Genomic DNA, 26459 nt, shown 5'->3' on the forward strand with positions numbered 1-26459 from the left:
CATTTTAGAACCACTGGTTTAAACAACATTAGGAGGCAAGCCCAAAATAAGCACGAAAAACCACAACCCGTATAACTACCAATATTTGCAAGCAACATTACAGAAAAAGAAGCCCAAAGTCGCGTATAATACGCGGACATGGCAACGCAGTTAGCTTTTCCTTTAACTCCCTTTTCAGTTCATCATCCGTCTCGGCGCATGCGCAAGAAATGGGCTATTCTTCTGGTACTTGTAGTTTTTCTCCCCTGTTTTCTCCACATTGACCTGCTTTGTTTGGTGAAATTGGGAACTACATATCCCACAAACAATATGTCCCATAATTTCAAATGTGTTTTGTTTGAAAAAAAGAATGAAGCAACAACTACAAAAAACTTCTGAGGCTGTCTGAGGAGGCTCGTGGTCATTAGTCCACGTTTCCAATGAATTGTCTTCCCTTTTAGGCCGCTGATCAATAACAATTTGACTAATTTAGAAGAAGGATCGGTTTATTGTTATTTACAGTTTTGAAATTGAAAAAACTAATGAACTGTAGGTTGAATTAACTTATCTTGATTATTTTCTCAAATGATGCACAGTGCAAGAACATCGAATAAAAGAACAGAAAAAAGCATGCAGTGTGTACAAAAAAGTGCAGTGTTGAATAAAAAGAAAGAATTGTTAAGAACCAATTACACAAAGGAAACCAAACAACAGCCACTGTCTTGAACACTACCCCACCCCCCGCAGAAAGTTTGCCCCCGCACAATCCAGACACATTTTCAAGGTATTGTATGCAATATTGCATTAAAAACAGCCAGTGAATTCATGGTCATTCAGAATTATACATTATGCCAGGGATCGAGCTGATAGGCCAGAAAGACAGTTGGTTAAAAAATATATAAAACTAGAAAATGTGCTCCTCGGAGCACAAGTCTCCGCCAGCAGACTTGTGTTGGGAATGTTGGGAATGTTCTAATTCTTATGTTCTAATTCTTACAAACACTGCCTTCATGATTTGAGGTATTTTGTTCAAAATGGGCCACTCCTGCAAACTTTGGAAGCCAATCTTAGCCAATTAGGATAGAATATGAAAAACCTGTTTTGTTTAATGACTACATAGATACTGTGTACCGATTTGCGTAATGTTTGGACAAAATCTGTAGGAATAATATGAAAAAAAGTGTTTAGCAAAAATCGTGGCGCTATAACAGGCCGATCTGAAAAAGAGGTTATTTTCTGGCATCCAGGGAGTGCAGTTTCGCTGCTGAGATTAGCTGCTCGCAGACAGCTAATCTCAGTTGTGTATCTGTTTTCAGTTGTAAAAACAGATACACAAAGGAGTATTGCACAAACAGGTGGGCATGTATTCCCAACTTGCATCGTTCCTGACTTGCCCGAGTAGGCCAGCGCTCAAAAGGGCACAGAAGTTATTCAGATGCAACTAGAAAAAGTGCTCCTCAGAGTACAGGTCTCCACCAGGTCAGGTACGTTATTGTGGGTCAGCAATGTTCGAAATTCGCCAATCAGGATGGAATATGAAAAATCGGACAGATCCATGTTGATCACATGACTAAAGAGATAATGTGTACCAATTTGCATGATGTTTGGACAAAATCTGTAGGACTAATATAAAAAAATGTGTTCAGAAAAAAATGGCCTCGTGGTGGCGGCAGATGTGAAACATGCAGGCCAGAGGTTTTTTGCTTGGCCTTTAGGGAGTGTGTGTGCAAAGTTTCACGCCGATTGGTCCAGTTATAGGTAAAAACGCCATAAGGCCAATTTAAAAAAATTAGGGTGGCATTTCTTTCTTGGCCTAATGGCAATGTGCGTGCAAAGTTTCACAGCAATCGCAGTGTACATAATTTAAGCCTTTAGTTAAAACAAAAAGTGTTCTGGTTCTGCCACAGACGGACGGATGACATGCATTATTGTGTTAATTTGTTATGCTATGTTGAGTAATTGAATATACATACTGTAGGACCACTATGGAAACAAGTCCCCAGGACTTTATTGTGTTTTAGCCATTTTGTCTTAATGTCTGTACCACGTGCTGTTTACATTTTTATCTGCAAAAGGGCATTCTCTACCATGAACATGGACGAGCTACTAGTGGTTCCTAAAGTAGCCAGAGACAGTAGGCTACTCATCTTGGGCCACTCTGAGTCTGTTCCATGGGCTTTATTTCATCTCTCTTGCTGAACCACAGTTACTCTCACACACCTTTATATCCTATCTCAGGTACTTGTGTAAACGTATTCTTTTTTTTTCTCCGTTCTCTTGTTTGATCTCCTTTACCACTTGCCCCCCCTCTACTTCTTCTTATTCTTCCCCTTCTTTTTTCTATGGAAATAACGAAACAAATTTTTACTTCTGTAAACCTGTGATGTGACAATAAAGCTGATTCTGATTCCGATTCTGATTCTCTGTCTAGCTCTCAAAGGGTATGCTAGGTCCATATAGGTCCTTTGTTTCCCCTCCTGAGACGTCTGTTTTTTGTAAGGAACAAAGGAAACGGCATGCTCAAGTAAAAGTTCATCCGAGCATTATCTAAGTATGTAACACTTGTTACAATGCACAGCAGCAGATTCAAAGCGTTTCTGAGAAGAATGTACAGGACATGACTAACACGTCTATCTCAAGCACATCACAACAACAGTAAATGTGTGAACTTGCTAAGTTCCGTTAAGTGGCTTTTCGATGATTTAACCAGTGAGCGTTTGTAGGGCTCATCAATGAATCATTATAATTTTAACTAATACATATAAAGTATATAAGTGTGTGAGGAACAAAAAAATATTAGTTTTGCTCTTATAGTTCTACGCTATTATCGCTATGTATGTAACAATAAGACAACAATCTTTTCCTTGACTGATTCTAGATTGTTTAGCTTATTTATTTATGTATTTATTTGCTACTGTCCAATGGTAATTAATTGGCTATTTGCTTTATATGCTATGCTTTATTCCCGCAGGGACATGCATTCCCAAAGGGTATCACCCTAATTAATAAAAATACATTTTACCATCTTAATATCTTTCCTATTCCTTCAGTATCACCTGTTCTATCTAGTGAACACACTTGGGTTGAATTTCTCTAGAATTTTTGGCAATGTCCTTTTAATACACGTATAATAACATGTATAACATAACACGTCAGTGTTTTTCACAAGAACAGCATGCTATTCAAAGCAAGGGAAGTGTGGGTGTTTGTGGTTTCAGTCTGTATGTGTGTGGGGGTGTGGGGGAGGATGGGTGCACCCTTGTTATGTCATTGTTCTCAGACCTCATAGTACTGTGTCACAAACAGACTTCTGTCACTGAAAGCTCCTGAGGACCAGAGTCGGCACACAGAAGACGGCAGACAGCAGCAGGTAACCATTGTGAATAAGTTTGAACATATTTTGGAATACCTTCTTTACAAAAATGCCACTACAAAATGCAGGAACTAATTTCAAACATATTTTATGATACTTTGTGGTCCAATTACTGTCTCCACATAAGTAACTAACAGGAGCTTCATGTTTGTGAAAGTTGACATAAAATAGCTGATATTCTTTGTGGGTTTTTTGTTGTTGTTTGTTATTTGTTTGTTTGTTGAAATAGCAACGCTAATACAGTAGGCACTGTATTATTATTATTATTATTATTATTATTATTATTATTATTATTATTATTATTATTATTATACCAAACATTAACCTCACCATTTGCTATATCAATGCTTTCATGTGAAAGGAATTCCTGACCCTCCAGACTATGGGATGTAGTTTTAATATTAATAACCAACCTTTTCTATCATTTGCAGGGCTCTACAGTCCGAGTATTTCACTTTAAGTTTCACCTAAAAGATAAATATGTCTAAACCAGAAAAAGTATTTACAAGGACAATGATACAGATTACAAACTACCATAGTAATTTCAATCCAGTGTACGCTATAAAATAATGTGGGTATTAACACAGTATAATCAGAATCAATCAGAATCAGAATTACAGAAATAACCACATTCTTTGGTTATCAGAATCCTTCATTGCATCCACCCAGCCCCATGTCTTTTCATAATGGCAAGCAATCCCAAACCAATTGTCATAGGTTTAGATTGTTGTAAATTTGCCTCTGGACAGCATGTGCCAAAAAGAGGAAGATAGATAGAGACAGACACAGACAGACAGAGAGAGAGAGAGAGAGAGAGAGAGAGAGAGAGAGGAAGAGAGAAAATATTGTAAAAATAAGTAACGTGTGTGGCCTATAGTCTTTTTATTAGAGAAAAGCCAATATAATCATTACACTAGAAACACCAGATATGCTCATCATTACCAGTTGCCAGTCTTTCAAAATTTCAGAACTTCTGAATGGAGTTGTGAAATGCAGGAAATGACATGCCGCACAAGGCAATCTGACAGCCAATTGTACATTATAGTGATGTGTGTAAAAAAAACGGTTGACACTCTGTTTAGTCAGGCTTTTTACTCTGTGTGTGTGTGTGTGTGTGTGTGTGTGTGTGTGTGTGTGTGTGTGTGTGTGTGTGTGTGTGTGTGTGTGTGTGTGTGTGTGTGTGTGTGTGTGTGTGTGTGTGTGTGTGTGTGTGTGCGTGCGCGTGTGCGTGTGTGTTAGGATGGCTATGAAACACTCTCCTGTCCATATATTTTGGAACGTTTTGTTGGTTCTGTGTGCCGGCTGGGGTTTGCAGACTGGTGAGTGAAAAAATATTTTGTCTTGTGTGTGTGTGTGTGTGTGTGTGTGTGTGTGTGTGTGTGTGTGTGTGTGTGTGTGTGTGTGTGTGTGTGTGTGTGTGTGTGTGTGTGTGTGTGTGGCATGCTTGTTTGTGGTCACTAGTCTTGCATTCTATTCTCTATAATACTAGCTATTTCTCTGTTGTCAGATGCAGAGAATTCTGATTCAGATCTATGCCTCTTTGGAGATGCGACTATGCAGACTACAACGGTGAGCTGTTATTTAATTTACCACTTTCATTTCAGACTTTCTGCCCTCCGTGTCATGTCTTTTTATATACGGGTGTCTGTTAAATCAGGAGGTGCGCTGCTACAGAAATGTATCAGGACAGATGCAGCATCAGCAGCAGGACTGTGATGAGATTGAGTCCCCCTTTGAAGAGTCCCCCCCCTGCCTCCTCTATCCAACAAACATACTCAACTGCACCATAAACTCTTTCCTAAACAGCAACCAAGCCTCCGCCTCCATCAGGTAAGCTCTGAACCTCTCCTTAGTCCATAGTTTGCTTACTTTCACAGTATAGATGCACTTCTCACTCCACAAATTCAGTGTCAATAGGATGCCAAAATCGGTAGTTGTGATCCTGGACACAAGTGAACAACCAGACAACTGGGGTTCTAATGTGAGGTGTGCTGTTGTAAATTCCAAAGCAAGAACATTGACACCGAATGTGAGACAGACTTTGTGGACTCTTAAATTGAAAATAGATACAAAAAAGAAAAGCAAAATCCATCCTGGATATTGTCTCAGTCACATTCTACAAGTTCTTCATTTAACAGTTGGGGACATGAAATGTTTTTCTCTCTTATTGCTGGCAATGGGAGACAATAGTGCATGTTCACTAAGGGGTCCAACTAAGGACTTCCAAGACAGACTCAAGTAACTGAATTGTAACACAACTGTTCATTTGTGTTTATTTGTGTTTTTGTGTCCCCATCTGTGTCTTTTTATCCAGCACTTGTGATAAAAACAAAAAGGAGGCCGAAATATTGGAGACAGGAGTTACAGTCAAGTCTGCAAGTCTTGTCTACACAGTAAAGGATATTAGCATTTCCTATGTAATCCTCCGCATCAACGTGTCCCTACCTGACACATGGACAATCTACTATCATAAAGGGGACATTTCTCGCATTGGTAATATCCAAAGCCAGAACAATCAAGTTAAGCCTTAGTTCACACGCATTGTTTGTTCACAACAATGTTTGTTTTACTAATTGTGTGTGTGTGTGTGTGTGTGTGTGTGTGTGTGTGTGTGTGTGTGTGTGTGTGTGTGTGTGTGTGTGTGTGTGTGTGTGTGTGTGTGTGTGTGTGTGTGTGTGTTTAGAGGTCCTATCTCCTCCAGCTAACATCAATGTTTCCATGATAAATGGAAGTCTGGTTGTAAGGTGGGATTTGCCTGTTCTTCGATCAGGAGCATCAAAAGCACACTGCTTTGAATACGAGCTGGACATCAATGGAGATAAAAAGGTGTGTAGAGTACATATGATGAATGTAAACTTCCTGTCCCTGCTAAACAAATCCCATTAAAAGTTGGGATTAAAGTACGTAAAGTATGTATACTGTATAAGTAGTACTTACCTTCTCTTTATTATTTTTACAATAACATGCTAGGAATTGGAAGACAAATTATATTTGTATTTGGTATTATTGTGTATCTTATCTGTGACATGTTAGTAACTTTGTATTTTGTTAATGTTGTTTGTTCTACATTGTACAATTGTTGTGTAGCTATAATATACTAAACTGCTTAAACACCTGAGCCCTATTTTATTCTTTTGAAAAGAATGTATTTGATTGAAAATGTTCACCTATAATGACATGCCCAAAATAGAAACGGCATGTTGAAGAAAAGCAGCTGTATGAAGAAGCCAACGATCCCACATTTTCCTACAAAGTGAAGCTACGGACAAAGAAAAGAGACACCTGCCCAGGGCCAGGACCTCAGCACTGGAGTGAATGGAGTGATACCATCAGTGAGTCTTTATAGTTACCAGAAACAGCAGTTCAGTTAAAACCATTTGTAGCTCATATCTATCTGTTAGTTGGTTGGAAGGAGAAAGGAAAAATACATAGAATGTAGAATGTAGATCACTATGCTTTAGAACACAATCTAAAATAAAACTATGGCGGAACCTTACAAATGGATAATCAGAGGCAGCTTATTTACAGCAAGTTATACGCTCCTTCATGTTAAGCTGTCCATTCTTTTTACAGTCTATGCTTTGGATCCGATTCCGAGTCCAAGATTGGACTGGAACAACTGGGTAATTCTGGGTATTTTCCTCGGAATACCCATGATCCTCCTTTCTGTGCTGTTGCTGGTCAGATCTTGCAGGTGGTACTCTCTCTTTCTCTCATGACACACGCACACACACACACACACACACACACACACACACACACACACACACACACACACACACACACACACACACACACACACACACACACACACACACACACACACAATTCTCAACTGTCTTTCTCTCGTTCTCCCCTCCCACGCTTGTAGTTTATTTTGTAAAGGACTAGGGCTGCAATAGTCGAGATAATCGATTTAATTGATTATTAAGAAAATATCGATGGTTTAATAACATAATCGATTACTGTTTTTGTGTTTTTTTTCTCAGGGAGTCCAATGTTTTATTTCCTCGGGTTCCTCAGCCTCCCATAAAGTACAAAGCCTTCTTGGAAAATGATGCTGCACTCCATGTAAATAACACTCACACGAACGCACGCACGCACGCACACACGCACGCGCGCACACACACGACAGACAGACAGACAGACAGACAGACAGACAGACAGACAGACAGACAGACAGTTCTACGCTTTTTGTGTGTAAGTATTTTACTCTAAACCTAACCTAACCTCTACCATAATATTTTGATAAATAAATGTGTAACCCTAAGCCTGACACCAACCTCAATCTTTTCCTAATTGTACAATTACAATTTTTAGAGCTAAGGTTACAGTAACCTTACAAATCTTTGTTAACCATGAAAACAACTTTGCACCGACACACGCACGTACACGCACCATCATCATCAAACCCCAAATACGCACACATGAAGGGTGCTGTATGTTCACTGTGTTTTCCCCCCTCCAGTTTTCTCCTGCTGTCCAGTCACCTGATTCTGTGGAACGGATCAGTGAGGTGGAAGAGACAGAGGCTGGCCTCTAAAGACACCTTCATAACAACACACCATCTGACACTGAGGATGTGTAGGGTACACTGTGATTGTACTGGACCGTTTATATTTATGTATTTATTATTTATTAGTGAGAAGGCTTTAAGCCTAGTTCAGACCAAAGATCTGTGATGAGACTAAATAAAAGTCGCTAAATGCCTAAATTGTAAATTGTAAATGAGTAATGCGTAATTGTAATGACCTGTGACATTTCATCTCACCTACGCCCTCTCTTTCTTGTCTTTCTCAAATAAATTAAGTAAAATACTGTAGGTGGTGCACAGACGGGCACAGAAGGTGACATTATGTGTCTCCTCCTGGGCCAGTCTGTGCTATAGCCTGGCATTGCCAGACTGATGACGTGGATTCACTCACATGTTCCTCCACGGTATCATACCACGGAGGAACATGTGAGTGAATCCACGTCATCAGTCTGGCAATGCCAGTCTGTGCACCACTTCCTTGTGTCTCTGGATGTCAGCATGGGCGATTGTTTCAACTATCTGGCTCAACTCCTGCTCCAGAGAGACTCCAATAATACCTGATTTATGCTCAGTCATAAAACACTGTCTTGCGCCAGAAATAGCTCATCTGCATGCTCACAACGTGTCACAGATGCAGTAGGGCCTAGGCCAACAACTAAGGAGCAGACACAGTAGTAAGATTTGTGGGGCATTGTAACAGGAAAAGTACATCCAATGGAATACAACCATCATAAACTGTCAATCATGTGTATTCTTGCACTCTATATACAACATACTGATCTCGGTACATAGAACTACTGCACATACAACAGAGCAGCTTGCTACCTGTGCATTTGAAAGATTGCTGCTATTTGTAACGTTTCTTGTATGAAGTTATCATTACTTATATGTATACATTTATTTCCAACAGAAAAGGTTTATTTTGTTTGTATTAACATTAAAAAAATATTTTATATTAATTTAAAGTTTTCTAACTACTATATTTGATTGCAACGTTGCTGTGTTTACACAGCTCTGTTTACATATTTATGTATTCTAGTTCTTGTACAGTGTCAGGTTCAGGTGGTTTGGTATCAGGTATTGACCCAAAAAAAACAAAGTAAAAAATAAAAAACAACTGAATAGCTTTACAACCAAACTAACGACGAACCCCCATTTTCTCATGTACTAGGGGAATACATGGCAAAATAAGGGAGTCCACACAAGTCAAATTAAAGAAGAAGGCAATGGAAAAAACATGGTAAAGAAACTGGTATGGGATGTGAATAAGTCAGTAGTCAAGTCATGTCTACAGTGTGTGGATGTGTGGAATGTGCTGTGAGAGTGTTATAGAAAAAGATGTAACTCAAACTGCCCCAATCAGGCCAGGTGGAAGCCGACCAAGAGAAAAAAGAAGGACTGAGAAGATTTTATTGAGAGGTCTTCACAAACTCAGGTATAACAAGTTGGCCTGACGGCCTGCACCACTCTGCCAATCATTGAAGGCTAGCCAACAGTGAGGCGGAGGGGCAGGATCGTCAGCCCCGTCACAATAGGCCTATATTTTAATTATATATACATTTTTTATTATTTATTGTTTTTATTTCACACTTGACTCGCTTTGGTGATGTAAAAGTATGTGTCCAATGCTAATAAAGTGAAATGAATTGAATTGAAATGACAGTGGCGATATAGGGCCCACATTGTGGCTAGGGCCTACATAATAGAGACAGTGGCTAGGGCCCACATAGTAGAGACAGTGGATAGGGCCCACATAGTAGAGACAGTAGCTAGGGCCCACTTAGTAGTGGCTAGGGCCCACATAGTAGAGACAGTGGCTACGACCCACAAAGTAGTGGGTTGGGCTCTCATAGTAGAGACTATGTGGTTTCATAATGTTAATATTTTCTGTAATGTTGCATCAAGTCGAATCTATCAAATTCATGCATAAAATAACTAATTGAAAAATGAAGGTCTCCTCAGGCAAAGAATGACAATATCAGTCACTAGAACCAGTGCGTTTTCAATGAGTCTAATGTGGTTAACATGGAGTATGAAGTTGAATGGGATTGTACATACTTTTTATTTTATTTTATAATGCTTTTTTTGTATATATATATATGTTTTTTTTTCTCATGCCTTTTTTGTACATAATGGTATATATTTTTTCCTCTGTATTCTTATGTTGATTTTTGAACTGTTTGGTTGCTACTATATATGTCTATGAAATTAACTCAAGGACCCCAACGGAAACAAGCCCGCAAGGACTTTTTTGGCCGGACCTTTTAGACAAAAGCATTATAAATGTAACTGTGTTGTTTTACATTCTTTTGCCTAATAAAAATGTCAATCAATTCAATCAATCAATGTATAGGAGGCTGGTATTCATCAAATGAACTTTCTCCTCCTTTTTTAAGTTTTAGCTTTAAAAACATTCATTGGCATATGTTTAGCCTGGACATTTTGGATATTTTAGTATGGCTATTTTAGTAAGGATATCTTGATAAAGCCAAATCCAAGATTTTACTTACGCAATATTTTAAATGTTTATCCTTTGAGGACATGTGGTGGTGACTAGACACAACGTTTAATAGCTTTTATTGTTTAATAAATATTGAGGGTCCAAATATGTGTCATGCAAAGAATGCAAAGTAGTAGTTCATAATTTCTAACACTGATTAAATGGTAGAATGAAAATCCTCTCCATCCTCCTGTTTAATACTGAAGAACGCTCTCAGAGTATAAGCTTTTAAACGAGCAGTTTCTTTTTATTAGATTTTTTTAGGAAGTTTGGAAATAACGGATATCTCTGGGGCTACTTATTTCTTATTGATGTAATATTGCAAATGATTAAATTAAGTCTGCCAGGTATTTGTGTGTATGCATGTTTTCTCCCTGAACATAATGTATATGCTATGAATATGGCATGAACATTGATGAATACATTAGCATAACAGTGTTATATAGCTGTAGGCAAAATGCATCCTTTTCTAAAGTGAATTTGGACAATGGGCCACTAGTCTCTCACATTTCTTCATTCTAGTACAGCTGCAAGCATACTGTATAGAGCATTGCTCAAAAGCATAGCCACATAATTATTTTTGTGAAGCTTGATATTTAGGGTCCATAGAATCATACTGCATGTAGGCCTACATCCTTTGGTTTGTGTTAGACTGTAGTGTTGCATTGCCTACAGTAGTGTATGCACTGTAACCACAAACCTCAATGTATGAGGCAAGTTTCTCCACAAACAAAAAAAGCAGTGTCATTTATCTTCAAGTAATTTACTCTAAACCATCTGACTCCTCTCTTTGTTTTTTTAATAACATGTTGCACATATGTTTCCACAAATACAATTCAAGTAATCCAAAAGAAACAAAAACAAACGAAAACACTCCGTCATCAAACACTACAAAGATACATTTGCGTATCTAGAGCATAGTCCCAGGATATCATTCAATACAACACACTGCCTTTTTACCTGCACACAAACAGTTGCTTTGAGCATTAGTAATACTAAGTTGTTGAAGGTTGGTTGGCCTGGTTTATACTTTGTCGCATGGCAGCGGCGCACGACAGAGCATAAATTAGGGTTTAGAATCAGTCTGTAGAAATCTCCAACAGGCAACTCTGGTCAAATACTTTTCTCTTGCATTATGATCCTGATTATTAACTTCACTGAAGTTGTGTAGAAGAAAATAAATGAAGGGAATCAGAATTAAGAATCAGTGTTGACACATGCAAGTCTCTCACTGGTCCCTTGATAATTCTGGGAAATCAGATTTAAAAGGAATGTCCACAGTGGTAAAAGAGCAAGAAATAAGCAGAATAATCAAAAAACATTATAATCACAGAGGGAATAGTTTTTAGACCATCTATATCACTGTCAACACTTATTTTTATACAGCCCTCTGATTGTAATACATTAAATTGATCTCGTATGCTCATGATTCTATTAAACTATGATGCTTGAACATCTTGTATGTACAATATTATGGACAGTTGTAAGTCCAGCTACCTGCAGCAGCTATCATAGGGTACCTACCATCTTCTATAAACAAACTAAAATTAAACAAATAACTTCAATTATGCAAACTGGTCAGTGGAAAACCATTTGCTAACACAGGCCATGTATGTAGTCTCAAATTAATGAGTAAGAAATGATAAACTGCACACTGCTTGTGATGTCCAACTTTGCATGAAAAATGTAAAAGAAAATGTCTGCATATGTTTAAGAGTTTGTAATCTTGTCATAGATAGCAACAGCCATCACAACTGCAGTCAGCTGTAACTGGTAGAACAGTGTACTGTCATCAGGGAACAGCTAACCGGCATTTATATATCTGCTGTTTTTATAATGCATATAGCACCCCCTGGTGCCAGAGTTTGAGATCACATGTGCACATACAATAAGAGAAAGGCAACACAGGAACCACAGCTACATAGTACTAGAGTTAAATAACCAAATGACTCGATGGAGACCAAATAAATGTAATTGTGTTATTGGTTTGTAAGGCACCTAGCCTTGTGATGAATCTTATTGTCAATTCTGGAGACAGCGCTTGAAAAATCAACTTTGAAATACATTGAGAGAAGTTTGCCAGACAGTGGTGGTGGACAAGTCAAAATCTATCCTCTAGGCCCAAGGCAATGGAACAGGTATAGAAAGCAATAACAGTTTTACCCTTTCATCTGCTCTCCCACATTGCCTTATGTTCCAATCCAATTTCAGGCGTCTGGTAAGGGATAGGGATCTGGTTTGTCCATTTTTGGAACTGGTTCAGTGACTAGGGCCTTTGTGGGTGAAGATCCTGTTCCTTACAGAGAAAACGTCACAAGTTAATCAGTCATCTGAAATATTGTCACTTTCTTCCCCAGAAACTTCTTCGGCTTCTTAGTTTACCACAAACGGCGTAACCTCTGAAGCCCAGGGACAGGTCTATAGCTGCTAGCCTTAGTTATGGATAGAAATGCCAAGAAAACAACCTTTCATCATGTGAATTCAGAAACGTGGAATGTGACAAAGTGTCTGAAAAAACGGATCCTTCAGCACCAGCAGCTCTTGCGTGTGTCTGCCGTCGCATCGTCGCAGATACCCTCCTCCTCCTCCAGGGCTGTGAGGTTGAGCTCGTCAGTGAGGGACGTCCGCAGAAGGTCCAGGTCCTTCTTATTGGCCGCAAGCACCTGCTCCGCCAGTCGCGTGAAGGACTGGGAGGGAAGACATCACAGTGGTGTGAGGGCAACACAGGAGACACTAAAGAGACGAGACTCAAGCGACCAGACATTTCCTCCTGCGATAACGTTGCGTCATGTAACTTCGGTAATATACTGTATATGCTACGCATTGATTTGATCTGACTGCATGCAATGCTGCTTCAATGCTACGCGTATAATGGTAACCCTCTGAGCTACGACCCTCAGGTGGTTATGTGACGTAGTGGTACTGTGAGTGATCACAGAAACAAACAATACAACTGTAAGTGATCACCTCTGTAATGTTGTGGTTGGTGAAGGCACTTGTCTCGAAGAAGTCCATTCCGTAAGCCTTGGCCAGCTGGAAGACAAGACAATAACAACAATGATCCAGTGGTGTAAAGTAACTAAGTACATTTACAATTTTGAGGCATTTTTCAATACCTTTAACTCCATAGGGTGTTGTAGGGGCGATAACAGTGGAGAGATTGAAACCTATGATCTCATTGGGATAAATTCTAGCCAGTGAAATAATAGAGAAATTAAGGTGTTCCTCGTTTTGCTGGGGACCCCCTGGAACCCCCAAGGAACCCTTGGGGTCCCCACTTTGAGAACCACTGGTTTACAGAACCAAATACTAACTCGAACTAAATGAGGATTGCTATTCAACTCAAAATCCACTGGGTTAACCTATACAACAATAGGGAGGGGGACGCACCTTGTTGCCCTGTTCTGTAGCCACTTGCCTCTTGTCCACCTCATCTGACTTGTTCCCCACTAAGATCTTCTGGACCTTGTCAGGGGCGTACTGCATGGGAGAGAGACATTTACTGTACAATAGTAAGTGTAAGAAAGGTGAGGTTAAGTTACAGATAAGAACAAGAGAGAGAGAGAGAGAGAGAGAGAGAGACTGGAGAGAAGGAAAATGAGAAAGGCGGCCTTCAGGAAATGAAACCGAGATTACAATTAATAGGGAAGCATGCCCAAGACAGATATAGCACATTCATACAGACAGGCCGGCAGGCAGACCGAGCCATCAAGGAAATGATGTCTATGAATGACGAAATTAATAGAAGAGTGCTTGAAGACGTGTGTGTGTACTGTACACACACACACACACACACACACACACACACACACACACACACACACACACACACACACACACACACACACACACACACACACACACACACACACACACACACACACACACACACACACACACACACACACACACACACACACACACACACTCTCACTATCTCTCTCTCTGGCCAAACCTTGCTCTCATCACCAGTGCCATCAGAATTCTCATTCATGAGTTTTGGAGGCAAAGCGCTTGAATGATATAACATCTTGTCAGGTATTGGTGCCATGTGCCATGAGTCTCAATCGTCTCTGTGTTCTGATCTTACAACAGCTGATAACAGCTGTGAGCTCACCTCGTCCACGTCACTGGCCCACTTCATAATGTGCTGGAAGGACCGCTCACTCGTGATGTCATATACCAGGAAGATCCCCTGTGGGGTTGAGAGTCAGACGTCACCAGTCACGTCAAAGAGGTATATATCAATATTATTATTGTGACAGCTCAATCACATGCTAATGATGTTGGACAGGTATTTTCGCCCTTACATTTGTTTGTTTGGAAAATAACAGATTTTGACTGTAAACACAAGCAACTTTGAGTGGTTTTGACATTTACGACCTGCATGTGCTTATTATGTGACTTATGGGTATTTGGGGCAACATCACAGAATATAACTTTTGGATCATTCCAATCCTTATAGAGGGAACAATAGCCTACCTAAGTAGAATGATCACAGAATTTATGATCTGGCTTGTTATTAGAACTGTGATATTTTAACTCAAATGGTTTAACCATTCACTACACGTGTCCCAACTACTGTACGTGCAAGACCTGAAATTGGGACCTTGACTGTGACTACAGAAGAATGCTAATAATGATGAACAGCTTAAATTTGGGAAAAGTTAAAAATCTGCTTTGTTAGTCCCTGCATATGCCAATGTCCAATTCCGGATCAATTGGTGTCAAACCACTAAGGAGAAAACATTAATGAAACTGTACCTGTGCTCGTCTGTAGTATTGTTTAGTGATGGTCTGGTACCTCTCCTGGCCAGCCGTGTCCCTATAAAAGCGTGCACACGCACACGCATGCACACGCACACACACACACACACACACACACACACACACACACAAAATTGCTACACAGCATTAGCCACATGAACCCTCCCTATTCCCTATACGCACACACACACACACACACACAAAATTGCTACACAGCATTAGCCACATGAACCCTCCCTATTCTAGGCAGGTCATGGGCAAAACATCAGCAAAATAGAAGATCTACAAGGTCACGTGGCTACAAGTTCACGTGGCTTTGCAAATCGTTGTGAGCTTGATATCAGCTAATTTTGGCATAGAGATTAGAGATTTGGTATAGAGGGAAAAGGGTAGGGGGCCGGCCAAGTATACGAAGCATAGACCTTTGTGGGACTATGGTAAAAGGTTTTGATAGTGTGTAGACATAAAAAGCACCCATAATCTCAGACTTTAAAGAATCCTGATGATTTTACTTTTATAGTTTATAATGATTCTGAATTGGTAAGCCGTTTCTGAAGCGCCCTAGAGAGTTTTGCCATCTTACCATATCTGTATTCGGACTTTGATGCCATCTATTACGAGTGTCTTCATTTTGAAATCAATTCCTGCAAGAAAAAGAATAACTGTTGAGGAACAACAATATTACTTTTAGAGATGACAGCTGAGTGCATTTAACTAAGGATTTTACTGTGCAAGCCTGCAACAATAACAGTGTTCAAGCTCAATGCTGTCTGAAATAAGAAGCATCTTCCAATGCATATACAGTTAAAGCAACTCTGAAATTGATTAACTTGTGAATTTACGTCTTTACTTGCAGTAAGAGCTTTTCTAGTGTTACATCAAAGGCACCAATAAGAGAATAAGAGACATTTCACCCCTGTATAATCACCCTATTAGAAGCTATGGCTAATAGGTTTGCTCCATTTAGTTCAGTCTGCATTCTCTCTGATCTCTGTCTGTATTGATCAGGGAGATGAAAGAAGGGAGGGCAAAAGATAGCTGGGTAACACCCATAGTTGCCTGTTTTACATGACTATCTTCTCTGCATAACACGGTTAAGGATAAGCAGCAAACACTCCTTTGGGGAAATCAATATTAAGGAGTTCAACCCAATTAACCTGACCAGCAACATGCATGAGGCAAAGCCACTAGCTGTTGCACTCTGCAAAAAGAGCTACTGTGTCAGATCGATTCACAGGCATTTGGAAGGGCCTGTGTATTTTTGCATGACCATGTGTTTCTGCAAAGTTTGGAATCCAAGAGATTTGAAACAAGGGAACAGCTGACAGATACACTCGGCCAAGGCTCGGCCTATGTGGTGAAATAACCAGTATCTATCTTGACGATAGAGTGTTCAGTCAAACTGAAAAGGCCAGGAAAACAAATACAGTAATGGCTTGCCTTGCCTGGAGCGCAGTGACGGTAGAGTGAAGGGTGAAAAAGAGGATCCCTCTCTCCTTCTCACTGTTCAGCAGCAGGGGGCATAGCACTTAGCAAAGATGGAGTCATAAGTCATCCATGCTACTAGTTTATGGCTTGAACACAATCTGCTGCTAATACAAAAGGATTTTTTTGCAAGTTATAAAAGTATCCAGATAAAGCATGTTCCCACATTATTAAAGTCCCTTTTTCTTTACTTTTTTTTTTGCATAGTTGCAACAGTATTGCATCATTGCCATTGGCTGTTAAAATCAACTCAAATTCTCATTCTACTTATTATAGCCCGATCGATTAAAAACATTTGGGTCGAATGCCAATCTCGATTTTGGTCCTAGTGCACTGATTACCAATGTTTTGACCGATAGTTTGTCAAAAAAGTCCAAAATCAATTGTATTACATTTTGACCACCACTGTAGTTTTCAGCAATGCCATTCCTTAAAAGGATGATTTACATCTTACACTTCAGGCTATGACATTTCACTAACTATTAACCTGTTAACTTCCAGGGCGCTCGGCTGGCGCTAAAGTGCCTGGCCACCACCACAGAGGTTGTGGGTTTGAATCCACCATGGTGCATCTGGCTTTGTCGAGCGTCAACACAAACACAATTGGCCTGTGTTCGGGGAGGGAAGCCGGGCGGGGAGAGTGATAATTGTCACCGCATGTAATCCTACAGGCCGGGGGCGGCGCCTGTCAGCAGGGAGTGTTGGGTTGGAGGAGTAGGACGAAAGCTCTACATTCTCCCGGTGGGGAGTCCTCACTGGCAGGTGAGTCAGTAAAGACATCAGCAGTGACAACACAGCAAGTGTGTAAAGAGAGAGATTTACAAATTGACTAAATTGAGGAGAAAATATATATATACCCCCCCCCCCCCAAAAAAAAACAGTTAACTTCCTTAAAGGAAAGATATCCTGCAACATAACTGAAATGGTCACAACCTATGGAATTCCTCCTTTTAGAGAACCATGACAACCAGACAAGCAGAAGATAGCAGTTAATTTGACACGACAGCGTTTCACAATCAGACAGTGGGAAAGCCATGTCAACAGTAATGGGTACACACCCAAAAGTGACTTGTTTAATTACCATGACGATGATGTGTTCAGCTGTGTGACAATCTCTCTAATGGATGCCCCGACACTGACGCAAAGTCACCGGGGTGGGAACTGGGAACAGGCCTGTCATCGACAATTATCATTACACACTCACTATAGACCATTTGTCAACAACTGTCGACTTTAGGGCAAGTCTGGATAAACAGCTGGCTTCTCTGTTTGAAACTAGCCACGGCAGTCAGGGTGCTGCTAAACAATTCGCTTAGAAATGAAGAATGGTACAATAACTCTTCCTGCTTCTTTTGCTGAGCTTATTTGAATCCAGGCCGATGTGGTGCAGCATTCGTATTTAGTCTCACAATGGCCTACTTAGTTTTGATGTTGGCACACTGTAGCTACAGTACTAGTGAATTTTGCAGCTTTAAAGCACACCCTAGCTTCATTATGTGCTGTTCTCTTCTTGAGACTGCAACAACTACCACTACAGATACCATAGCCCATGGAGAAAAAAAAACTAAAAGCCAATTAACCGTTTACATTTGGGAAGAATAAAAATTCGCTTCAATCAATTTCAGATCAATCAATCCACTGAGGAGAGAGATGCATGAGAACGGCCACATAATTCTATAAAAGTCTCAATCTGCGCATTGGATATCTACTTAGGCTGTTTCCAACACAATTGATGAGACCATTTTCTAATTAAAGCTTCTGGACTTTATTGAAGTCACAGTCTCACACACACACACACACACACACACACACACACACACACACACACACACACACACACACACACACACACACACACACACACACACACACACACACACACACACACACAAAGTCTATCAAGAATGTGGACACCATCAAATTAAAGATGCGCCCTGTTATATTCGGTTCCTCAAGCTATATATAGGCTATGTGTGGCCCAGCCTTGAAGTTGCTGGGTGTGCTGCTTGGTATTCGTTTAAATCCAAGTCCTATATAACATTGCACTGTTGCTCCATCTCTCTGTTGGTGCTGGTGTTCTCTCTGGTGTTGTGTGTAACCCTTGTCCCACCATACAGCATGCTACTATATAGAGAAGAGCCCAATTAGACCATTGGCAACATCTGCTGATCTATTAACATTGGCACTGCTCCTGTGAGCCCTTGGAGGGAGTGAAAAATCACTCCCTTCAAGTACACAGCTCCATTTTTAAGTTAACACACCGGATTGTACTGTGTACTTACAGTACTCGCCAGAGCTGGCGAAAACTACTGGGAACTCAGATTATTACAGCACTGAATCGAGTTAAGTCCTTTATGATAGGTATGTGGCTCTGATCCATGCCCATATGAAGGCCATCTCCTCAAAGATAATGAACTCCTCAACCTGGGGCCCGGTTTTGCAATTTGTAGGACGGTCTGGATAACAGGGTCTGCTAAATACTTAAATTGTGGCCTGGTACCCTGTGGGAGAGCAAAGATCAACAGCATGCGGACAGGTGCTTATTGAGCCATGATCTAGGGCAAGGCCTGAGGCCGTCCCTCATAGCCAGTATGACAGCCATGAGCTCCAAGGAGTACCGTTAAAAGACTGAGGTGAGGGAGGAGGAGATTAAAATCAGCAGTGTGACTGAATACCATCACTAAATCATCTCTCCAGCTACTGTCAGGGAAATCCACACCACTAGGCACAGATGGTCTTACTGAAGTACAGAATGACCTGCTAAAATATTGTTGGATGTCTGTATTAAAACAAAAATATTTTAGTTGTTGTATTTAAATTGATCCCCCCACTAAATAGTTGTGTACAAAAAATAAATAATGCGCTTCTGGGGTGCTGATTGGCTCAGCCAGTTAGTGACCATAAACTCCTTGTGAGGCCCGATTTATCCTTTGTTGTGCGACGGTGTCAGTGCACGACACCATCGTATGACGGGCCATGAATTAAGTAGTAGTAGCAAGGATACATGTTTGAATCCAACTATCATGTCTCACACGTCTTCTCTCTCTTTGGTTTCCTGTCTGTCTTTACTCTTCTATCTAAATAAAGCATCAAATGCCACACCCAAAAAATATTTAAATAATAATATATGATATCGATGCTTCCAAAGATAGAATCCAGAGAAGATGGAGACACTATTTGAAGCTGCTCTTCTGATAGTGAATGAGAGACTTTGGGGACACTCGTAAAATGTTTTTAAAAGATTATGTAACAGTTCCTGTGTTTATTTTAAACACAGGAAATGTGTCTAGAGCAGCACAGTATTGTCAATCAGTAAATTCATAATCAGCATTGCTTGATGATGTCCCAGTGTGGTCTGACCACAGAGTTCAATTTCTTAAATATTAAATTGTATTTTCCATTGGCTTTGGAGTGATGTCTCCATGTACACATACGGTATAGACAAATGTGATGTTCTTTAAGCTCATAGTAGGCATGTGCCAACATTCAATAATATCAAGTATTGTGATTTCCGAAATATTGTGGACACAGAAAAAGACGCCCCTGCCTCCAATAACATATAACATACTGTGTATTGCAATGTTTCGGTGGGAATACAGTTACATTTATTTGATGTAGCCAGTAAGCAAAAAAAGAGCATCGATTTGGCCCTGATCTGTCACTGCAACCTTTAATGTGTGAATGCCTTGGGAAATTCCACAAATAAAGTCTGTCAGCTGAATAAGAGGTGCAGTAATCAGCTTTTTAGCCTCGACCATTTATGGGGAAACCAGAGACGTTGAAACAAGCACAACTATCGAGAGATTCCAGCAGTTTTCAAGAGAGTTGAGATGAACATCAGAGGCGATGGGCTTCATTATTACTCCATGAATTATAGAGGTAGCCATGAGGAGGACATGGAAGAAAATGTACAGTATATCTCTCTGTCTCCCTGAAGGTTGGGAAATTATTTATTGATCGGGGGGGTGTACTGATGTTGGTCCTTTTCTCTCTGTGGACCTTCTTTGGGTTTAGTTAGCTAGAGGAGAGGTCCCTGAAAATACTGCCAGCTCATGAAAATGACACCGGGGGTATTTCTTATGGCTTATGAACGGATGCTGTTGTATAGAACAACAAAACAACGAAAAATATCCCAGCCAATCTGCCTGCACCTACACAAGTGGCCTATTTCCATCATCCGGAGTAAATTTAAGTCTTAATTTAACTCTGTGATGGGTCCATTTGGACTTGAATTTGTTTTAACACACTGTGCATATTGCAAGGAGAATGCAATGGTGCCAGCGAGCCTTCACTGAATCCTCACAAGGTGGAAATGGACTTTTGATGGAGCATTGAGGGAGAAAAAAAAAGATGGTGAAAAACTGAAAATCCTTCTTTTCATAACATCTTGGAATACTGTATGTCTCTCTCTATGAGAGGCCAGTCTCCAGTAGGGCACCATACTGTAGGTTACATTATAGGACCACAGCGAGTGTGTGTGTGTGTGTCTGTCACAGCGTGTGTGTGTGTGTGTGTGTGCGTGCGTGCGTGCGTGCGTGCGTGTCAATTAACTGAACTGTGAAACGGGAGGCTCACCTCACCATAGATATCTATGCACCTCACAGCCTGCCACAGTAGGGTGGTGTCAAAATCTAAGTTTGAACTTAATTAGTACAGACTTTGGGTGTGTTGACAATTAAGGGCGGGTGTTAATATTATGGGTGTGTTGATAGTTCGGTCTCACCAATTTCATTAAAGCTGTGGGGTTTGTCAGGTAAAGCTTGTGTGCCAACAACAGACATGGAAACAAACAACAACAACAACAGCACTGGTCGAAACACTTTGCTTTTGGTGATCCCATTGTGTTTAAAGGAGCAGATGTTTTCAGGGATCATTTGCACAAATTTCTGTCTGATCTTCATTTAGAACATCCAAGCTTTAATTACAATTACAATTTAGGCATTGTGCTTATCCAAAGTAAGTGCGAGATCAAAGTAAATGCCATGAACCCCCTCGTCAACAAAAGAACTGGGTAAAAGGTTGTCATGTAAATAGAGCAAATAAATAAATAAATGTAGTGCTTAAAAAACAATTTTTGCATTTGTGGTCAAGCAAACAGTATTATGCCTATCTAAATAAGCATGTGAACAAGTAACCAACATATCTGCCTATTGCCTAGTAATTAGCATCTATCAAAATTGGTAATAAAAGGCGATACAAGGAAAGGCCAATTACTGCAAATGATGAGATGGCTTCCACAGTCATACTAGTTACCTGGGGATGGGGAGGACAATACGTTCAGTGGGTACAGGCAAGGGAAAACACGACAGTCACCACAGAAGAAACAAAACACAATGCAGCATATGGAACCCATTGGCCTAATGATCTCAAAATGAAAGTACAATGAAGTGTTTTTGTGGCTCATGCTTTGAATCATATAACAAGCTATGAGAGTAGAAAAAGGTGTCATAGTTCTGCTGCATTAATGCATCCTTAAGAGAGGGGGCTAATCCGTGACCAAGGGTGAGGCACAGGTAGTATTACTACCAATTAGTTCTGCTCTGGCAATTGTGGTGGAATTCATGGTCAATATAATTTCTTCGTCACGATCTTAAATGAATCCTGCTGGTGGGGCAACTTTTAGTTTTTCAAGTAAAAAGACAATTTGGATCACTCAAGAAATCTACCAAATAAATAATCCCACATTTGTGCTTTAATTACTGTACAATAAAATACACTATATTACTACTAGATCAAGTAGGTAGGCTATATAGGTTCACCTTATCTAGACACACATCTCAAATGATATGTAACATCATTATCATCATCATCATCTACCCTGTACACCTGTGTCTGATCTTTAGCCTGAAGAAGGGCTTCACAACAAATTTATGCTAATCCTGAACTTGACTTTAAATTAGGTCATGAGAAAAGCTCATTTAATTTGTAGACATTGATTTGTGAGAGCTAGTAGCCTATCAATATGTGTGACTGACGGCGGGGGCATCACCAATGCGAGTTTGTGGCGAAGCTTGATGGACCAGGCTGTCTGATAGATCAGGGGTCTTCCAACAGGGGGTCCGGGACCCCTAGGGGGTCCTCAGAGTTACTACAGGGGGTCCGACAAATCTTTGTGTGATAGGATTCTGACGGGAGTGAGGGGAACATTAGCCAAAACAACACCTCGTGTCAGCTTGTAGATCTGCTATTTTGGCAAAGAGGTTCAGTGGGTAGAGGGAAAAAAGAGCAAAACAAGTACAGACTCAGACTCTGCCAGTGGTCAAGTTTAGTATTGAGGCTTTAAGTGGTTAAATGTCTGAAAATACACATTAACATGAATTCATAGAGAAGCTAATGAGTAAACATTAATGTATACACCATGATAGTGCTGTATGAAGCCATCTATGAAATCTATGAAAAAAATTAATCTGCATCACAATTTTATACAATATGTAGTAGGGGTCCCTTCTTCATCTCTCTCTCAGCTAAAGGGGTCCTTGGGCTGAAAAACGTTGAAGACCCCTGAGATAGATGGATGAATGAATGTGATGAACAACACTGGCTGATTAATTATATTTACAGGGAAAAAACGATCACGCTGACATGTATGCATTGCAGAGTCTTCAGTCCTTACCGATTGTAGAGATGTGAGACGGATGGAATTCATTGTCGGTGAATCTGCACAACAAACATGTTTTCCCAACCCCGGAGTCCCCGAGGAGCAGCAGTCTGAAGAGCACATCGTACTGCTTAGCCATAGTGAAATACGCACGGTGGCACGGCCAGCTAACTCAGCGATGAATTACCGAACCTTCCCCACACAAATGCCATGTCTAGTCGAAATACAAATGATCGTGTGTGTGTGTGCTCGTTCTTCTATCCGGACGCTTTGATGATGATCAGTGACGCTGCCAATTGTCGGTGGACAACAAAGCAGAACTGCTCCTCCAGCCTCCTCCAGCATCCAGTCTCCAGTGTTGCCATGTCTGCGTATTATAAGCTACTTTGGGCTTGTTTTTCTGTAAAGTTGCTTGTGGGTTTTTGGCCTTGTTTCTAAGAGTAGTTGCTTATTAATAAGCCCAAATTTGGGCTTCCTGATGTTGTTCAAATCCAGTGGTTCTAAAATATGTTCATGTCAAGGACCCAAATTAACGTATTAATGTATTTGTCTGCGGGCGGACCCCCAATCTGAAAATATTTTGTGCCAAGGAGGGGTCCCTGCCCGGCACAAAACATTTTAACAGATTTCTGTTGTTCAAATGTTTCATAAATAATAATATTTTTTAAACATTTCTTCCAAGATTGTTTTGAAAATAGCTGCTCCACATTAGTCTACAAGCTCACGACGACGCGTTGCTATTTTCAAATACCCAAAGCCAAAGAGCGAAGGGATCGCTTCTTTTGGGTTTGTTTTCATAGACCCGGTTGCTTATTTCTCACGCAAAACCTGGCAACGCTGCTCCTCCAGCATCCAGTCTCCAGTGGGCGCGGTGGAGAGGATGCGCTCCGTAGCAACACTGAGTGACACACACACACCAATGGGAGGAGGATAGAAGATACAGTGGTGGAAAAGTACTCATATTTTTTACTTAAGTTAAAACTATCAATACTGCAATGTAGAAATACTTACAAGTAAAAGGCCGGAATTCTACATTTAAATGTATGTAATGTAAAAGTAGGCATGATGGCATCAAAATGTAGGCCTACTAGTAGAAAGTAGCCTACTCTTTGATTGATTGATGATGATTGATGTACTTTATTTAGTAAGACATGAGAACAACTTGTAACACACTACTATACAGAGCGTCATACAATCAGCTTACAGGTTACTGGTATGAAAAAATAAAAAATATGTAGCCTACAAGAGAAAAAGGAGGAAGAGTTAGGGGAGGGGGGGGTTGGGTTAAGACTTTGACAGGGGCCATTTTCGAAATGCAGCCTCCTGAAGGTGATTCTACAACACCACTAAGGACTTAAAAACAAGGCTCTAGACATCCCAAAACAAACTGGTAAGGCTACTTCTTGGCCTCAATCATACAACCCATCTAACCCCTGCTCACTTTGCTAGGGTTGGATGGCTCAGGGTTGAGGACAGAGTACGGCAACTTGCTATGGGCCTGGTCTACAAGATTCGACACAACATTGGGATCCCCCTGTATTGTCAAAATACTTCCAAAACGTAAATGAGGTTCACAATCATAACACCAGAGGCAGCTCCACTGCTCATGTTCAACCCAGAGTTGGCACAAACAAGGGAATGAACTCTTTCTCATGCTATTCAACACACATGTGGAATGCCCTACTCAAAGGAGTAAAGGAGTGTAAAACCCTACTCACTTTCAAAACTTCCCTAATGAATCACCTTCAGGAGGCTGCCCCTCCCTCCTCCTAAAACTGTCTATTGTACATATTTCTTGTTTTTCATACCAGTAACATGTAAGCTGATTGTATGACGTTCTGCATAGTAGTGTATATTTGTATCATATGTCTTCTTAAATGTCATCATGATTTGAGTGCACGGGCCGGGGATCTCATTTTAAATAAGCCAAGTGCTTATGAGCGATGCAGTTTAGAGGACCGTGTATTGTACTTCCATGTACTTTTACTATGTCTTTCTAAATAAAGTATTCAATCAATCAAAATTCAATCAATCAATTATTTATGCAGAATGTCCCATTTCACAAGTTTTAAAATGTATAAAAATCCTTTGAAAAATAGCTTAAATATAGGGCTGAAGTGTTTTGTAATAATCATCAAAATCTACAAAGTAAGAGGTAACTAAAGTTTTCAAATAATTGTAGTGGAGTAAAAGTACCATATTTGGAGTAGAGGTAAAAGTACTGAAAATTGAAAAAAGAAAAGAGTAAAAAGTACCTTAAAAGTGTACTTAAAGGTAGGGTAAGTGATTGTTTGTTCGGTCACAGGGGTCTCTACAGCTCTTTAGTAAACAGAATAGGCTATAGTAGTATTTTCAGGTAGGTGACAATAAGCCAATCAGGAGAGAGCAATGAAAATGCATTTTCTGTTTAATAAAGAGCTGGAGAGACATGGGAGACTCCTTTTACTTAACAAACACTCAATGAGTACTATCACAATATAGAGCACGCGTGTGTGTGCGCGCGCGCGCACGCACGTGTGAGACACTAAGCGCGCGCGCGTCGTGCGTGTGTGCATATTTGTCTGGTGGGTGTAGTAGATCGGGCGTCATCGGGGGGTACTAAAGTAGTTTGTTCCTTCGGCTTTGCCGTAGCCGCCTGCCTGTTCATGTGTGCGTGGCGCGTACACGTGCGTGTATGTGCACGTGAGTTTGCGCACGCACCTAGTCTCCGCCCACCACTGCACAGTCAGCAGGAAGTAGGCGGCAGCAGCGGTGTTGCCATATCCGCTTATTGTAAGCGACGCTTGTTTTTCTGTAAAGTCTGTGTAAATATTGGTAGTTGCGGGTTGCGTTTTTTTGGCCTTGTTACTAAAGTGTAGTTGCTTATTTGGGCTTGTTTCATTATGTTGTTTAAACCAGTGGTTCTCAAACATTGTCATGTCAAGGACCCCCAAATTAATATGTATTTGTCTGTGGAATGAAAATATTTTGTGCCAGGGACGGAGGAACCCGTGTACCACATTTGTATTGTTAAAATGTTCAATGCTCAGTTTTTTTCTTCAAGATTCTTTTGAAAATAGCAGATCTATAAGCTCATGTGAGCTTGTAGATCGAGTATTTTCAAATAGCCGATGTTTAAAGTGCTCATGATGTGGCCATTTAGTCGCTTCTTTTGGGCTTGTTTTCATAGACCCGGTTGCGTGTTTCTCTCGCAAACCTGCCAACACAGGGCAGCAGTGGCATC

General features: G+C 40.4%; 2 protein-coding genes across 3 annotated transcripts; one reads left to right on the forward strand and one right to left on the reverse strand.

Annotated features, from left to right (window-relative positions):
* The first annotated feature begins 3282 nt into the window (after window positions 1–3282).
* LOC311063498 (uncharacterized protein) lies at window positions 3283–9233 on the forward strand. 2 transcript variants are annotated; one of them, XM_084082977.1, is made up of 10 exons: window positions 3283–3349; window positions 4592–4671; window positions 4860–4921; window positions 5010–5182; window positions 5667–5845; window positions 6036–6178; window positions 6543–6684; window positions 6926–7046; window positions 7342–7423; window positions 7821–9233. In XM_084082977.1, the coding sequence occupies exons 2-10, from the start codon at window positions 4593–4595 to the stop codon at window positions 7893–7895; spliced, it is 1056 nt and encodes a 351-aa protein (XP_083939103.1). In that variant the 5' UTR covers window positions 3283–3349; window position 4592; the 3' UTR covers window positions 7896–9233. The 2 variants fall into 2 exon arrangements, with proteins under 2 accessions (XP_083939103.1, XP_083939104.1); XM_084082978.1 differs by having other exon boundaries at window positions 4866–4921.
* A 1970-nt stretch (window positions 9234–11203) lies between these two features.
* rab15 (RAB15, member RAS oncogene family) lies at window positions 11204–23458 on the reverse strand. The gene is made up of 7 exons (XM_084083146.1): window positions 23252–23458; window positions 15737–15797; window positions 15151–15211; window positions 14504–14581; window positions 13777–13866; window positions 13354–13419; window positions 11204–13073 (listed from the first exon to the last, which is right to left on the reverse strand). Exons 1-7 carry the CDS (start codon window positions 23373–23375, stop codon window positions 12912–12914), a joined length of 642 nt encoding a protein of 213 aa, XP_083939272.1. The 5' UTR covers window positions 23376–23458; the 3' UTR covers window positions 11204–12911.
* Window positions 23459–26459: the final 3001 nt, after the last annotated feature.

This window comes from Gymnoscopelus microlampas (assembly GCF_963454915.1).
Source record: "Gymnoscopelus microlampas genome assembly, chromosome: 16".
In the NCBI taxonomy this organism is placed as follows: Eukaryota; Metazoa; Chordata; class Actinopteri; order Myctophiformes; family Myctophidae; genus Gymnoscopelus; species Gymnoscopelus microlampas.

Excerpts from the sequence above, each read along its gene's own strand:
- LOC311063498 (XM_084082977.1), top strand. The coding sequence starts at position 4,593 with ATGGCTATGAAACACTCTCCTGTCCATATATTTTGGAACGTTTTGTTG. Across the intron at positions 6,685-6,925 it reads TGAATGGAGTGATACCATCA|TCTATGCTTTGGATCCGATT; the intron begins GTGAGTCTTTAT and ends TTCTTTTTACAG. Across the intron at positions 7,047-7,341 it reads TTGCTGGTCAGATCTTGCAG|GGAGTCCAATGTTTTATTTC; the intron begins GTGGTACTCTCT and ends TTTTTTTCTCAG.
- rab15 (XM_084083146.1), bottom strand. The coding sequence starts at position 23,375 with ATGGCTAAGCAGTACGATGTGCTCTTCAGACTGCTGCTCCTCGGGGAC. Across the intron at positions 13,420-13,776 it reads CTACAGAACAGGGCAACAAG|CTGGCCAAGGCTTACGGAAT; the intron begins GTGCGTCCCCCT and ends CTTGTCTTCCAG. Across the intron at positions 13,074-13,353 it reads CCAACCACAACATTACAGAG|TCCTTCACGCGACTGGCGGA; the intron begins GTGATCACTTAC and ends CTTCCCTCCCAG.